Below are 14,096 nucleotides of genomic sequence, written 5' to 3'. Positions count from 1 at the left end.
AACGTCTGATACTTATTGACTCGGGGTGAGAATTTTAGTGTGTAGAGCGGGAGGGACCGAACGACTGAGGCTGATCGATTCGACGACGCGTCGAGACTTCCCCCCTTCGCTTTTGTTCCAGCTCGAAGTCCTCTTTTTCTCCTCGCGATCTTTCCGAAAGTCTGTCTTAGATCGGTTCCGCTTTTGTGAGTTCAAGCGGAGTTGGCGTATCTCTGGTCGACTTCGACGGCGTGCCTCTTGAGTCTTGACCTCCTCGTTCGAACGTTCGAAGATGGACGATCCGCAGAAGAGTGTACAGCAGAGAATTGAAGTCTGAGAAGAGAAAGAGGTAAAGGGAAGCAGAGCTGTCAGCGAAGGGGAGAGGGAAAAAGGAAAGTGTCTCAGAAAGGGAGAGAGGGAGGAGACGAACAAGCCATGGTGCCACGACGAGACTTCTTGGTGGTCTTATTCTTCTGGATCGAGGTCGAAGGGGTTGAAGTTGAGGTCACAGGGATCTGGAGAGTCCTTCTGATGAACAAAGAAGGGATGTATCGAGGAGTAGAAGGAGGGGAAGGGAGGGAAGGCATCCTGGAAACGAGAAGCGGACGCGACGCGACGCGGGTCAGCTTTGACTTCTAGCACGGAAGAAAACGGGAGGGACTCACTCCGAAGACGAAAGTTGGTTTAGAACTGTGGGTTGGCTCGACTGACGTGGTTCGAGGAGAGAAGGAAGGCCTGAACGAGCGAAGGGGGAACGAGCAACAGCCTTGCTCTCACGCTCGTCCTCCGATCAGGCACGAGCTCTTCCTCGGCCTTGACAACGAGGTGAAGCCTTTCAAACTCATGGTAATCGGCTCCATCTGCTTAAACTCTCTTCTTCGACAACGAGCTGGGATAGATACAAAGAGATACGACGAACCAACATGAGATCCTCCTCGGACGCGTCCTCCTCACCAAACTCTCCACCAAGGTCTCTTGATCTCCCACCACTCCCTCCCATCTCTCGGATCGTCCTCTTCCGGTGCCTCCAGCCCATCCTCTCCCTCCTTCCAGATCACCTTCGAGAAGAACCGTTCCATCCCTTCTCCGATGGCGAGGGCAGAGGTCAAACCTGGTGATCCCATTCCAACGAGAGCGACGAGATTGGGAAGGGAAGGATGGGAGTGGATGATCTTGAAGTCTGGATTTGGTGCGTTGGGAGGAGCTGGTTGAATGGAACACAAAGGAAGGGAGAGGGACAAGTCAGTTGAGGAAGAGGGAGGGAGCGAGCGACGCGACTCTGGGAAGGAGGACTCACAAATATTCGGGCTACGAGAAACGAGGAAAGAGCAAAGCTTAGCGAAAGAAATTTGAAGAATGATGAAGCTATGAGCCGGACTTACCGAATGCCAGCGTAATCTGGGGCGAATCCAGAGGCTCTAACGTCGGGGAGCTGTTCAAAAGAGAGGAAGGACGACGCGTCAGGATTCGTTTGACTCGTGCTTCCTTCACCCACCCGAACTCACATATTCCCTCACAGCCTCAGCCATCTCCTCCAACCTGCCTTCGCTCGGTCCCAAATGCTTCGTCCAAAACTCCGGATCCCTCTCTGCTTCCCCTGCCTCTCCGATCCATTCGACGTCGGGCCCAAATTTCACTTTTCCTTCCAGATCCATCGTCATATGCGTCCCCAGTCCGACCATCCCCTCCTCAGGGCAAGGATACAGCAGTTTTTGGATCCCAGCGACTCCTGGTCCTTTGTAGGAGAAGTAGGTTCCTTTGGCGTAGGTTGGAGAAATGATTTCGGGGTCGAGGGGAGGGAGGAGTGGGTTGAGAAGAGGAGCGGAGGTGAGACCTGCTGTGAGGATGAGGGATTTGGCGAGGATGCAGTCCGGTTTCTCTTCACCGGAGGTGAGGGTTTGGACGAGCCATCCTCCTGGATTTGTTGGGGAGGAAGAGGGTTGTTGGTCGATTCGAACGACGCGAGTTCCGAGGACGATCTCTCCCGCCTCACTCTCTCCGATCTCCTTCTCCAGCGATCTCATAAGAGCGTGAGAGTCTACGATCCCAGTTTCGGGAGAATAAACGGCCGTAGAGATGTCCTCGGAGATTTTGGGCTCCATCTCCCTCGCTTCTGGACCTGTGAGGAGCCACGACGGGACGTTTACGAGGTGATGTTGAGTGTGCATGAAGAGTCGACCGACGTAGAGGATCTGCTGTTTCGATTGAGTGGCTAGAATGAGCTAATGGAGAGAGGAAGGAAGGGAGGGCGTCAGAGTAAGTCGACGAGCAGAGAGAGAGGGGAGGGAGGGCTGAGTCGAGGGCAGAGAGACGTAGATCTTACCTTCCCAGTCTTCCTGAAGGGAATCGACATCCGTTCACATCGCTCGTAGAGTAGTTTCCGACCTCGGATACAAAATCGAGTCTTCAAGGAGTCGGGAGGGTAGTCTGAAGGACGAGAGGAGGAGGAGGAAAGCGTGAGCTCGACTCGTTTCCTTCGCCCTCGGTTACCTCCTGCTCAACGCTGAATCGACGCCCGTGAGTTCAAAGAAATATACTCACATAGTCCGGCATGTATCACCTCCGAGTTCCGAGAGCTTTTGGTAGCCAGAACACGAACGAACGGAAGACAAAGAAGGAGGTGAGCTCGAGCTTCCTCTTGAGCTTCAGCTTGGAGAACGATCTCACCTCGTCTCCTGCCCAACCGCGTCGTGCTTCTCTACGAGATACGTAGATCTATTGGGGAACCTCTTCACTAGTCTCTCTGCAATGGCGAGTCCGATCACTCCTCCTCCTACGACGAGATGGTCGACTTCCAGCGTCGGAGGAAGGAGGGGGAAGCGAGCTCGAAGAACAGACGAAGAGAAGGGTGCTGCCATGGGGAGGGGAAAGGAGTTTGGAGATCGATATCGAGGAAGGTAGAGACTCGAGGCGATGAAGATGAAGGAGAGGGCGTAGGTTTTCTCTATTATTGAGGTCGTGGGTGTTGTGCGCCCATCGAAAGAGGGAGGGACCCAACGGAGCCCGACCTTGATCAGTCAAACAGTCACCCCTTCCTTCCCTCTTTTCTTTTCCGAATAACTCCTTTTCAAGACTTGACCTCCTCCTTCAGCATGAATGCGCAAGCTGGCCCTTCAACGGTCACCATGGATAAAGACGCTCCCAAGAAGAGAACGAGGTGAGGGTTCTCTTCCTTCCTCTTCCTCTTACCAGAGTCAAGCGTCCCTCCTCCTTCGAATTTCAAGCTCATCCGTTTCTTCCATTCCTTCCCTAGACCCAATACAGCTTTAGCCTGTGCACGGTGAGTCTCTCAAGTCTTGATTTCACGGTCTGAAATCTTCCGCTGACTTCCCCTGCTCTCTCAGTTGCCGTTCTCGAAAGGTTGGGCGCTGTTCCTCCTCCGTGTATCTCTCGATTTTGATAGGACCGTTTCTGACCTTCCTCCTCCGTTCGTCGTCCTTCAGGTCAAATGTGACGGTGCTCAGCCCGTCTGTATGAGGTGTGCTAAAGATCCAGAGCACCCAGAGTGTCGCTGGAACGAGGAGAGAGCGAGGTGAGTTGACCTCTCGGAGATTCAGACCGAGACGCCCTTTTCCTCGTCTCATCCTTCTCTCTTCCATCATGTCTACACGCACGAAATTTAATCTGCCTCTCTTCGGCCATGGTAGACAATCCTTCAAAGCTCAGAACCAGGCTCTCCGAGATCGGATCCTCGTCCTAGAATCAGCTCTTCAGACTTCACATGCTGTTCCTCTCCCTCCTCCACCTCTCGAGCACGCCATGTCTCCGAATCCTCAAGAGGAAGATCACGACGAGGCTGTGCCTATCACGACTATCGGTACCGGATCCTTTACTCTGGGAGTGAGTTGTGTCGAACCAGGTGTGAACGCGTCTCTGTTCTGACGCCTTTCCTTCCCTTTTTCCATGACTCCCACAGCCTGATGGGTCTCTCTACCACTCAGGACACAACTCATCATTCTTTCGAACCATGTTGGTTCATCTCGAAGAGAAAGCGGATCCTGCTCTCGCCAACTTCACGTCGTTCCTCCTCCCTCCCTACCTTCCCGTCGTTCTCTCGCCAAGTCTTCACGACCAGATCCTCGAACTCGCCTTTTCAAGACTGGTTCGCTTTGGTGAGGCTGTCTATCTTTCCCACTGTCCCCCTTCTGAAGCGATCCGCTCATTCTCTTTGGCTCTTATCGCTTTCTCCTGCAGGACTTCCAATCGACGAGGCGTCCTTCCTTCGAGATCTTCACCTCGACGCCACGCGACGGACAGCAAACTTCTCACGGTTCCTTCACCTCGTCCTTCTCGCCTCTGGGTGTCGCTATTTTGTCGATGCTCCCTCGTTCCTCTGTCGAGATGGAGATCAGGCGTCGAGAGGACTGACCTTCATCGACGCTGCGAAAACGCTGATCGATCAGGAGGGAACGAGTCCTCAGCTGAGCTCTATAGCTGGGTTCTTGCTTCTGAGTACGTTTATGGTCGGGATGGCTACGGAGTGAGTCTCGGGCCTCCTTCTCAGTTCGATAACGCCCGGACTAACGCGTCCTCTTTCTGGTTCGTTCAGTCGTCTCGCCTGGATGTACCAAGGTTCGTTCAACATCTCTCAGCGTAATTGCCGATGGCATCTGATCTTTTAATTCTCATTCGGCTTTCCAGGAATCGCCGTAATGGCCGCTCTCGACTTTCAACTCGATCAAGACGCTCGAGTCCACCTCCCTTCACTCTCTCCTCAAGAACTCCTCCTCGACGTCACTCGACATCGTACGTACTGGGATCTGAGTCGTAAGTCGTCATAACTGTGCTCTTTGACTACCTCGTCGAAACAGTTCGAGCGAATAGGATCAAAACCGAGTCGACGCGTCGAGTCTTTCATCACTTCCCTTCCCCTCTTTCCTTTCCGGTCTGACACATTGTTTCTTTTCTTCTCTCATCTGAATCCCTGTACTCCTCAAAGTCGTCACTAGTTTCTGGTCGACGTTCACCGGCAAAGCTTCAACCTTTCCGAACGAGGTGCGTCGCTCAGAGCTTTCACTCTCCTTTGACGCGTCTGACCTCTCTCCTCTTCCTCCTCATTCTAGGTCCACCATCAGCCCCTCCCCGTCGTCGACATCATGGACCCAAATCCAGCAGCTCAGACAAGCTTCGTTTGGAACGCTCGACTATCGAAGATTGCGATTCGAATCGTGACGATCGTCTATACTTCTGGAGGAGAGAAAAGAAGACCTCCGTGCTCGGTTAATCGACTGGAGTGTGTGGAGAAGCTGGATAAGGAGCTGGAAGCTTGGTGAGTCCATAGATGCGCGGAAACCTCACGAAAAGGAGCTGACCTTTTCCCTTTTCACTTCGTTCGCTTTCTCAGGAATGCGTCGCTGCCGATGATTCTTCATCTCGATGGCTTTACTGGGAACGAGCCCTCCCCAGAGTAAGTTGGCATCTCCTTCCTCTTCTTCTAACGCTTCGCTGATCCCGATATCTGCCTTCCCACTTTCTTCGCGTCCCAGCGTCCTCACCCTGAACAGTTCGTCTCCTTCCCGTCCTTTCTCTCTTCCTCACGTGCAGCTGACGCCCTCACCCATCCCTCGAATCTTCATCCCCTTTTCACCTCTCGACAGTGTTCTACTGCGTTCATACCATCGTCCTTCACCGTCCCTTCATCGATGGGGGGAGAAACCAGCACTCGATGGGACGCTGTCGATTCGCTTCGTCACAAATCGTCGCCATCCTTCACTACGCCTCTCATACAAGCTACGGGCAGATGGGACTTCCACTTCACGCCCAGCAGTGAGTCTCAGTCCCTTCTGCCTTTGAATTCCCTCCTTCAACGAAGTCGAGACGCGTCGAGCTGACGAGCTGACCTTCCTCTTCTCCTCTTCTCAGCGCCGCTTTCTGTGCGGGTACTATCCTCCTTCTCTTCGCCGCTGGACTCGATACGTCTGGCACCATCGAGGATCAAGCAGCTCGATCGAGGACGACCAAAGACGATCTCGACGTCGTGATTTCGTTCCTTAACCAGTTCGGATTCGTGTGGCCAGCAGCGAGGGAGAGCTCGCAGGTTCTCACCCGTCTCTGCGTTGATTATCTGGTAGTCTAGGGTTAGTGCGATAAGACGTGTCTCTGCATCCTTTGCGTCTTTGAGAAGAAGGGGAGAAGCGAGCGAACGAGCATCCGTCGGATCCGAGCGGGAGAAGCTTTTCGCTACCCTTTTCAACAGTTTAGATCTCACTCTTCGTACATTCGGAGCATTTGTGCTGACAGCTGCTTTGGACCAGACTGAGGCCTTTGTTTAGTCAGGATCTGTACGAGTGAAGGGGAGAAAGGACGCGTGTGTCGAGGTCAGAGGAGAAGAAGAGATCAAACGTCGTTGAAGCTCCTGATACCCGACTACTATATTTTCGGATCATCCAGTTCATCTTTTCGTTCATAGATACTGCGCTCTTGTCGCATAGGGTTGGTACGTTGGTACGTTGGAAAAAGGTGACAAACCCAGACAGCCAAACAGCTTGTCCCAAACCACTTTCAGTTTGTCCCTCCGATTTCCTTTTGTTCCTCCCAACATCCACCCTCTCCTCGACCATGACTTCAAAACCAGCACCAGCAGAGCATCAGATCGAAGACTCTCTGCCCCCATACAACCGAGACGACCACGAGTATCCCACACTCCTTCGAGGGGAATCCAACGAGCTCGAAGCTTTGACTCCCAAACCTCCTCGTTCCCCTCGTTGGTTTGAGTTCTGGAGGTTCTCGACGAGAGCCAAAGTCATCTTGGGAGCAGTGCTGTTAGCTCTGGTGGCTCTGATTGCTTCGATGATCTGGTATGGGATCCATAGATCCAAGATGTTGCCAGACGTTGCAGATTTGAGCGCAGCGAAGAATCTCGTCGAACCCAAGGTTGGTCGCCCTGTTTCGCCTGTTCTTTTCGTTTGCTTGACTCGCCTGCTGACTTTGTACTTTGCTTTCTCTCCCGGTGGTAGGTTCTCACCTCCCTTGCCTTCTACGACGGCGATCTTCTCACCCCCTTCGACTTCTCCCCTCCAACCATCTCCAACGCAACCTTCTACCCTTCCTCAACCGCCTACAACACCGTCAACGCTACCGTCCTCACCTCCTCCTCTCAACTCATTCAACTTCCTACTCCTCTCAACTCCTCTACCGCCTTCGTCAAGATCTTCGGAAACCGGTCGACGGACGTCGTTTTCGCCTCCTCCCTCGACAACTCGACGGATTGGAAGGCTCGAGTCGAAGCGTTTTGGAAGGTCTCGCCTGGAGGGAACCAGGAGGATAGGGTTCAGTGGGGAGTAGACCAGCTGTCGAGAGTGGTGGGAGGGTCGTACGGATACAAGTTGGAGGGTTCTGATGGAGATAGCGCTGCTGGACTGGCGATGAAGGTGCGTTTCCTCTCTCTCGGTCCTTCGCGTCCTCCGTCGCTCCTCCTCGTTTCTGACACTCGATCCTCGGTTTCGTACAGACCGACGGAAACGACAAGATTAGAAACTCTCTTGAATCGCTCATCGTCTCCCGACCTGACAACTGGCTCGACTCCTCGATCCTGTTCAACGTCACGATCCTCGTCCCCTCTTCTTTCTACGCTGCCCATCTCGAGGTCTTCTCCACCGCCAACGGAGACCTCAACTTCCTGGAACTCAATAACGCTACCTTCGACACCGTGGATGTACGACTCCCGCTCGGCTACGTCGGATTGGCCCACGTCGTTAGTTCTCGCGGCGACGCGTCTTTTTTTCTTCTTCAGCTCACCTCTTCCTCTTCCTCTTCCTCTCTTCCTTCAGCCACTCCTCACTCGCTCCCTCAACATCTTTACCGGCCGAGGAATCGGTGGTTCCTACTCCCTCCTTTCCGGAACGCTCCTCTCGCACGGTCCCATCCAATCCGAGTTCACCTTCCCTCCCGCTCCTTCCTCCTCCTCCCCTTACAACCTCACTCTCGTCTCCACCAACGGCTACATCACAGCCAACGTCACCTCCTTCAACCTCACCGGTTCCCATTCTACCTCGCCAGCCCTGCACCTCAACGCTACCTCGCTCTCTCCTTCCTACGATCGGGAACCCAAAACCTACGTCCCGTTCGAACGAGGAACCAAGGTCTACTTCCCTCTCGACGGCTACGAGGGCTCCTTCAAACTGGCATCGAACAAAGGACTCCCCATCGTTGCTTGGACACCAGTAGGGACGAATTGGAGAACCGTCTGGGGAGGAGGATCCGTTGCTGATGGGAAGTTGGAAAGGATGGTGGAGGGGAGGCTCGAAAGGGAGGGGAAGCCGGGGATGGTGAGGCTGGATGGAGACACTGGAGATGTAGGGTTGAGTGTTGGGCACGCACCCTTCTTCAACTACTGAGTGGTCATCAACGTGAGTTCAGTCCTTCTTCTTCCGAAGTTGCAGACGCGTCGAAACTGACTCTTCGTCCTCGTTGTTCTCTCTCCCTTCTCTCTTTCTGTTCCAAGCCAAGCGAATCAAACGAAATCAATTTTACACTCGAAAAGCTACCAGTACAAGGGAGCAACCGACTGCAAGTACAAATAAAGGAAAGAAAACGAGACGAAACGGAAAGGCGACGCGTTCGAACAGTCCTCGACGGAAGAGCATGAGAAAAAGAGGCGTGACTACAATGTAAGAACGGGAGTGAGCCCATCAGGCTTATGCTCCATAAGGTGGAAGAAAGGGAACAGACAGCCGAAGGGTGCAGAGGAAAGAGAGAAAAGGCGAAACGAGGACGAGACGAGATTACACTCCCTCCTCCTTAGCTCCACTCGCTCCGTAAGGCAAAGGTTCTCTTGATTCTCCGAGCTTGTTGAGGTGGATGTAGACCTGTGAGAACGAACGAGGAAGGGAGGACAGGGTCAGCGAGGTTAAAACGATAATGCGAGAGAAGCAAGAGGGGAGGAGGGAGCGGGAAGAAGGACGAACGTCGGTACCGTAGCCTTCCATCTGTAGAACGTCGAAGAGCAGCGAGAAGAAAGAGATGAGAGTCTGTCAGTTGATGGAAGGATCCGAGGTGCAACGAGAGAAAACGGGAAGGGACGAACGCTGATCAACTTGAGATCCCCACCGAAGAACTTGGCGTACAATCTCGACAGAGGGAGTCCGTACTGTGAGAGAAAGATACGCAGAACATCAGCTTCGAGTCGATATAGAAAGAAGCACAGAGAGTATCGAAACTCACTCCGAACCCAGCCATGGGAGCAGTGAAATCCGAGGGTCCGTTCTCAGCCTCGAGAGCCGACGCTTCCATGGTTGTGTACCTGCAAGACCGAGGGAAAGGATCAGTCTCTCTCGCAAAGAGCTCACAGTGGAACGAGTTTGCTCACATGTACGTCCAGATGAACTCCATCGCACTCCTAGGGATTCCTCCTCCCTCGTCCGAGATCTTGAGCGTGATGTCTTCCGATCCCTCGACGACGATGATCTTGATGGGAGGGAAGCTCTCTTCATCGGCGCCTCCGTGGAAGTCGACAGTGGCTCGGAGGGAGTTCTTGAGGAGTTCGAAGATGATGTGGGAGCTGGCAAGGGAAGAAGGCAAGGAAGGGAAGGTGAGCTCGAGTGAGATGCGACGACGAGAGAACGGTGAAGAGTTGGAGGAAGGGAGACTCACAGATGTCCAGGTACGTAAGGGAAGGTGAGGTTCTTGTCGCAGACGAGCTCGATCTTGGGGACGTTGATGAGACCGAAGTGTTGCTCGCAGACGAAAGTAGCGTTCTCGATGGCTTCCTCGCAGATGTCGTGAACGTTCTGTTCGACCATCGAGACGAGAAAGAGTCAGTCGAAGGTCTCTAGCAGTAGATCAGAAGAGCCGAAGCGTACCGTGTGCTCGCAGATGATTCCAACGTAACCAGAATGAGGAGGAAGCGTGTTGAGGGCGATGTCTGGGGAAAGGAGGACGAAGGAATTTCGACGGTCAGCTTCGACGCGACCGAGTAGAACAACGAGATCCAAATCAAGAGAACGTACGCTGTCCGATCAAGAACCTGATACCTATCCTACTCAGGTAGAACCGATCCAAGAATTGCTGAATGCTGAGTCCGATTCGTTCGCTCTTCTTGTTCTTCTTCCATTCGAGGACTCCCTGCCTGCAGAACGAACGCAAAGAAAAAGTCAAGTCAGCCCAGCCTCGAAGTCAACCATCCCATTTCCTTCGGTCTCTTCAACCCATCGCAAGACGAAAGAGAGAAGGTCTCGTTGAACTCACGCAACCGTCAAAACCGTCGGGTCATGTCGATGCTTGATCTTCTGCAGAACCTTGGTGAAGTGCTCGTTGTAGTCGTGAAGAACAGGAGGCCACTCTACCCCAGCAACAGGAGCGTAGTATCTTTCCAGACACGAAGAAAGAGATCAGCTTCAAAATACTCGATGCGAAGAGGCAGACGCGTCATGTCTGAACGCACCGTTTCTCGAGAGGGATCCTGGATTTCAGCTTCTGGAAGCCTGAACCGTTGTGATGAAAGTCAAGGGAAGGGTTGTCGGACGAGGTGGGCCAGGGACTGTTGTTTTGATTCGAGAAGAGCGAGGGAGGAAAGGTCAGGCGAGCTGAAAGAAGAGAGGCCGAAGAGGAAGGAGAGCTCGGAGGGACGAACGTTCCGGGTTTCCCTTTGAGGAGAGCGAGGGTTTCCGAGGGCAGGTTGGGAGGTGGTATAGAGACGAGTTCCTGGTAGTCGTCAAAGCGATCGAGCAGGAAGGGAAGAGGTCAGTTCAATTCGAACGAACGAAGAGGGAAGGAAGGGAGGTGAGCTCCGTCCATCTCTTCCCTCTCATCCTTAGCTGCCCTTCCTCTCGAACTCTCTCCAATCCCTCTCTTCCTGCTGCTCTCTCCTTCTTCCACTCCAATCCCATCTCTCCAACTGCTCCTCTCAAGCCCGAGAAGGCACAACTAAGACCCGACTGACCTCGAAACTCTGAGCGTACCACTCCTTGACCTTGATGATACTAGGCATCTGAGCCAAGTTCTCTGGCAGCTCGTCCAACTCCTTCACTCGGTGAGCAAGTCGAATAGGAAGCTCTTCTTGCAGGAACTCTGCATCGTCCACCCAAAAGTAACGAAGGAAGAAAGGAGGTGAGCTCAGCTCTCTCCTTCTTCCCGGCTCCTTCCCGGTCTCGCCCCTCAAAACCGGAGAAGAAGGATTTTTGCACTCACGAGAAGCCTTGTACAACGTTCCCTGAACATCCGAATACGACAAATCCAAGCCTGGAGTCAGCGAAGCTGTCGAGAAGGCGAGACGGAAGGAAGGACGAGGGCGGGGAGAGCGAGAGCGAGAGAGTGATGAAGGTGAAGGTGTCGAACTTGAACGGACCTGATTCGGAGTCGATCCAAAGAGGATCATTTGTTGGATGCTCACTGCAATCGACCAAGCCAACCAAGAGCCGACAGTCAGCTTCTCGAACTTGAACTCGAAAACTTGAGACGAGGGGAGAATGAGAGGGAAAAGCGAGCTAGGTCGGGCGACATCGGATGCCTTCCCTTCCTTTCTCTCTCTCGGTCCCTCCCTCCTCTTCTCTATATGCCAGAGGGTGAGAGTGCGATGAGAGTGGAGGAAGAGAGGACTCACCAGACGTCTGCTGGTACTCTGCGAACCTGTAGATCTTGTCCCAGGTCATGGAAGGGATCTTGTAAGCGGGCTTGAAGCTCATCTTGGTCTCTTGTACTCCTTGTCGTCCTTTCTGTCGGGTTGTTGCTGTTGTTGGGTTGCTGGTAGGGTAGAGCTGAGCTGGGAGGTGTGATGCTGCTACTGAAAGGGAGCTGGAGCGAGGGTGAGCTTGTGATGGTTAGAAAGTGAACGGGAACCAAGAGGGCCCGGTTCGAGGAAATCGAGATCTTTGAAACGATGACTCGGAAAGGTGGTGGTTGACATATGATCAGGCGCGTCGTCGGGTCGAAAAACTTCCAGAATCCCCCTCGGTCTTCTCTAGCAGCTTTGTTTGGTTTCTGAAACGCGAAAGGATGGCATCTCAACCGAAACACCCCAAACACCCAAGACCCGACGCTCTCCCGTTTCAGCCCTCAGCGTTATCCCTCTCCCTCCCTTTCCTCGTCCCTCTCTCCATTCCAAAGCCTTCTTCCCTACACCCGCATCGACCCCATGACAAGCTCCTCCCTCCCACTCCCACCACCTTCAACCCTGAACACATCCCCTACTCCTCCTCCCCTCTCCCTCCAAAGACTCCTCCACTCTCCCTTCAGACTCCCAACTTCCTCGTCCAGGAAAGCCACCTGCGCCGCTAGCCGCTGGAGGAGAAGTTGGTGCGTTTGGAGGGTTTGAGAGATCGTTTGAGGGGAGGGTTGGTTCGGGTGGTGAAAGGAGGAGTGGGAGGAAGCGTGGGAGGGGAGGTGGGAGAGGAGCGTTTGGGAGAGTTGCTGTTGGTTGGCGAAGGGCGGACAAGGGAGGGAAAGGAGAGGTAAAGGGAGAGGGAGGGAGGAGAGTGGGATTGAGTGGGTGGAGGGTTGGAGAGAAGGTCAGCGGGAAGTGAAGAAGAGAAGCAAGAGGGAGAGGCGCGACTCACATCCATCGCCCGCTCGTACGTCTGGACTCGAACGGTCATCTCGTCCGTGAGGGTCGTAAAGTACTCGTTGGGGAACTTGGATTGACCTCGGAGGGTTTGACGGCCTTGAGCGGTCTGTTGAATTCGAGGAGAGAGGGAGGGAGTGGAAAGGTCAGGTCGGTTTGAGGGACGCGTCGAAGGTAGAGATCTCGATGGAAAGCGGATCTTCGAGGAGACAGAATACTCCAGTAGACGAAGTGCGACTAGACGTCGCCGAACAGGGAAAGAATGGAAGGGAAGGATTGAAGACGCACCTTCGACGCATCCATGATCCTGGCTCCTCGAACGGCATCCTCCCCGTCTCTCGCCACCCGATTCTTCAGCTCCTCCACGTTCCTAGCCGACGACGCGAGGTGATTCGAAAGGGCTGTGGCTTCCTGAAAGGTCCCAAGACGAAAGTGAAACATAAACGAGAGACAAGGGATGGTCAGCTCGAAGCTCGAAGCTCAACATTCTCCTCCTTCCTTCCGTTTCCCTCCCTCCCTCGAGTAGCTTGAGCTCTCGTGCTCCACCAGATTATTACAGGTCTGACAAGGACTCACGGTCGTCAACCTTTTCAGCAGCGAGCTCGTCTGAGGGATCGTCGGGGAAGAAGAGCTAGCGAAGGAGGAGGAGGAGGACGCGGCGGAGGAGAGAGGATGTTGAGCTAGGGAGTGAGAGAGGGTGATTTGTTGGGTGATGAAGGAGCTGGAGAACAAACGAAGGGCAAGACATGTATCAGCTGGGCTATATTCTGGAGCCTCGAGAGGACAACAAGGGATGAAACGAGCTCGTCAACCGAAGGGAAGGAAACGAAGAAAGCTCAAGACTCACTCGATCCCTTCAACAATCTTCTGAGCCGCCTCGGGCAGTTCTGTGAACTTGGTTTTGGGTCCGATCCCTCCTCCTGCACCCTGGGGTTGAGGCTGAGCCTGACTCTGAGCGGGCTGGAACTGCTGCTGCTGCTGCTGAGGTTGCTGCTGTTGAGCTCCGAACATGCCTCCTCCTCCTCCAAACATTCCTCCTGCAGCAGCCTGAGGTGTAGGAGTCGCAGGTTTGGGTTGACCGAACATCCCACCTCCTCCGAACATACCTCCAGCAGCTGGAGCGGGTGTCTGTTGTTGTTGTTGCTGGGGAGCTCCAAAGAGGGAGGGCTGCTGCTGCTGAGGTTGACCAAAAGGAGAAGGAGCCGCTTGTTGCTGCTGCTGCTGAGGAGGAGCTCCGAAGAGGGAAGTAGGAGCAGCTGGTTGTTGTTGAGGTTGAGGAGTACCGAAGAGGGAAGGTTTGGGAGCTCCAAAGGAGAAGGTTGAAGCAGGTTGTTGCTGCTGAAGAGAGGAGGAGGGAGGAGGAAGGAGAGGTCAGCTCGATGAAGAGGAGACGAGACGAGACGAGCTTGAGAAAAAGGAAGCTTCCTCTTCCGAACATGTATAGATGCGAAGAACTCACCTGAGGTTGTCCGAACATGCTGTATTAAAAAATCCGAACTTCTGCAGAAAGGGAGAGGAGGAGTTGGTTGAAGGTCACCTTGATTTCGAACCCCAGATCATGAAAGGTCGAACTTCGGCCCTTTCTCTGAAGACCCTCCCAACGTCCACCTTCCCCTCTGGA

At 53.8% G+C, this 14,096-nt stretch overlaps 5 protein-coding genes across 5 annotated transcripts; 2 read left to right on the top strand and 3 right to left on the bottom strand.

Moving 5' to 3' along the window:
- Positions 1–838: 838 nt before the first annotated feature.
- Positions 839–2,950, bottom strand: BDY24DRAFT_393755 (NAD(P)/FAD-dependent oxidoreductase). Its single transcript, XM_076641086.1, has 7 exons — positions 2,647–2,950; positions 2,521–2,555; positions 2,303–2,406; positions 1,485–2,201; positions 1,362–1,411; positions 1,277–1,287; positions 839–1,183 (listed from the first exon to the last, which is right to left on the bottom strand). Exons 1-7 carry the CDS (start codon positions 2,835–2,837, stop codon positions 930–932), a joined length of 1,362 nt encoding a protein of 453 aa, XP_076495410.1. The 5' UTR covers positions 2,838–2,950; the 3' UTR covers positions 839–929.
- Positions 2,951–2,972: 22 nt separating this feature from the next.
- BDY24DRAFT_435500 (uncharacterized protein) lies at positions 2,973–6,106 on the top strand. Its single transcript, XM_076644181.1, has 15 exons — positions 2,973–3,136; positions 3,233–3,259; positions 3,324–3,339; positions 3,423–3,511; positions 3,627–3,819; positions 3,896–4,091; positions 4,174–4,459; positions 4,529–4,551; positions 4,621–4,746; positions 4,919–4,974; positions 5,043–5,248; positions 5,324–5,386; positions 5,466–5,482; positions 5,577–5,745; positions 5,842–6,106. The coding sequence occupies exons 1-15, from the start codon at positions 3,072–3,074 to the stop codon at positions 6,053–6,055; spliced, it is 1,746 nt and encodes a 581-aa protein (XP_076495409.1). The 5' UTR covers positions 2,973–3,071; the 3' UTR covers positions 6,056–6,106.
- A 210-nt stretch (positions 6,107–6,316) lies between these two features.
- On the top strand, positions 6,317–8,248 carry BDY24DRAFT_113411 (uncharacterized protein). The gene is made up of 3 exons (XM_076635877.1): positions 6,317–6,852; positions 6,936–7,349; positions 7,430–8,248. The coding sequence occupies exons 1-3, from the start codon at positions 6,538–6,540 to the stop codon at positions 8,186–8,188; spliced, it is 1,488 nt and encodes a 495-aa protein (XP_076495408.1). The 5' UTR covers positions 6,317–6,537; the 3' UTR covers positions 8,189–8,248.
- A 170-nt stretch (positions 8,249–8,418) lies between these two features.
- Positions 8,419–11,600, bottom strand: BDY24DRAFT_424575 (PDK/BCKDK family protein kinase; the record flags this gene model as incomplete). The annotated part of the gene is made up of 14 exons (XM_076644027.1): positions 8,419–8,786; positions 8,886–8,906; positions 9,005–9,067; positions 9,142–9,220; positions 9,287–9,478; positions 9,571–9,707; positions 9,780–9,841; positions 9,927–10,045; positions 10,165–10,284; positions 10,361–10,620; positions 10,859–10,986; positions 11,107–11,128; positions 11,264–11,307; positions 11,519–11,600. 14 exons carry the CDS (start codon positions 11,598–11,600, stop codon positions 8,703–8,705), a joined length of 1,413 nt encoding a protein of 470 aa, XP_076495407.1. The 3' UTR covers positions 8,419–8,702.
- A 155-nt stretch (positions 11,601–11,755) lies between these two features.
- Positions 11,756–14,070, bottom strand: BDY24DRAFT_113101 (uncharacterized protein). The gene is made up of 6 exons (XM_076635876.1): positions 13,935–14,070; positions 13,323–13,813; positions 13,052–13,196; positions 12,764–12,886; positions 12,471–12,584; positions 11,756–12,324 (listed from the first exon to the last, which is right to left on the bottom strand). The coding sequence occupies exons 1-6, from the start codon at positions 13,950–13,952 to the stop codon at positions 12,031–12,033; spliced, it is 1,185 nt and encodes a 394-aa protein (XP_076495406.1). The 5' UTR covers positions 13,953–14,070; the 3' UTR covers positions 11,756–12,030.
- Positions 14,071–14,096: the final 26 nt, after the last annotated feature.

The sequence above is a fragment of the Mrakia frigida genome, assembly GCF_051309035.1.
Source record: "Mrakia frigida strain ATCC 22029 unplaced genomic scaffold BDY24scaffold_21, whole genome shotgun sequence".
Lineage (NCBI taxonomy): Eukaryota > Fungi > Basidiomycota > Tremellomycetes > Cystofilobasidiales > Mrakiaceae > Mrakia > Mrakia frigida.
This window is presented reverse-complemented; position numbering and strand designations above follow the sequence as displayed.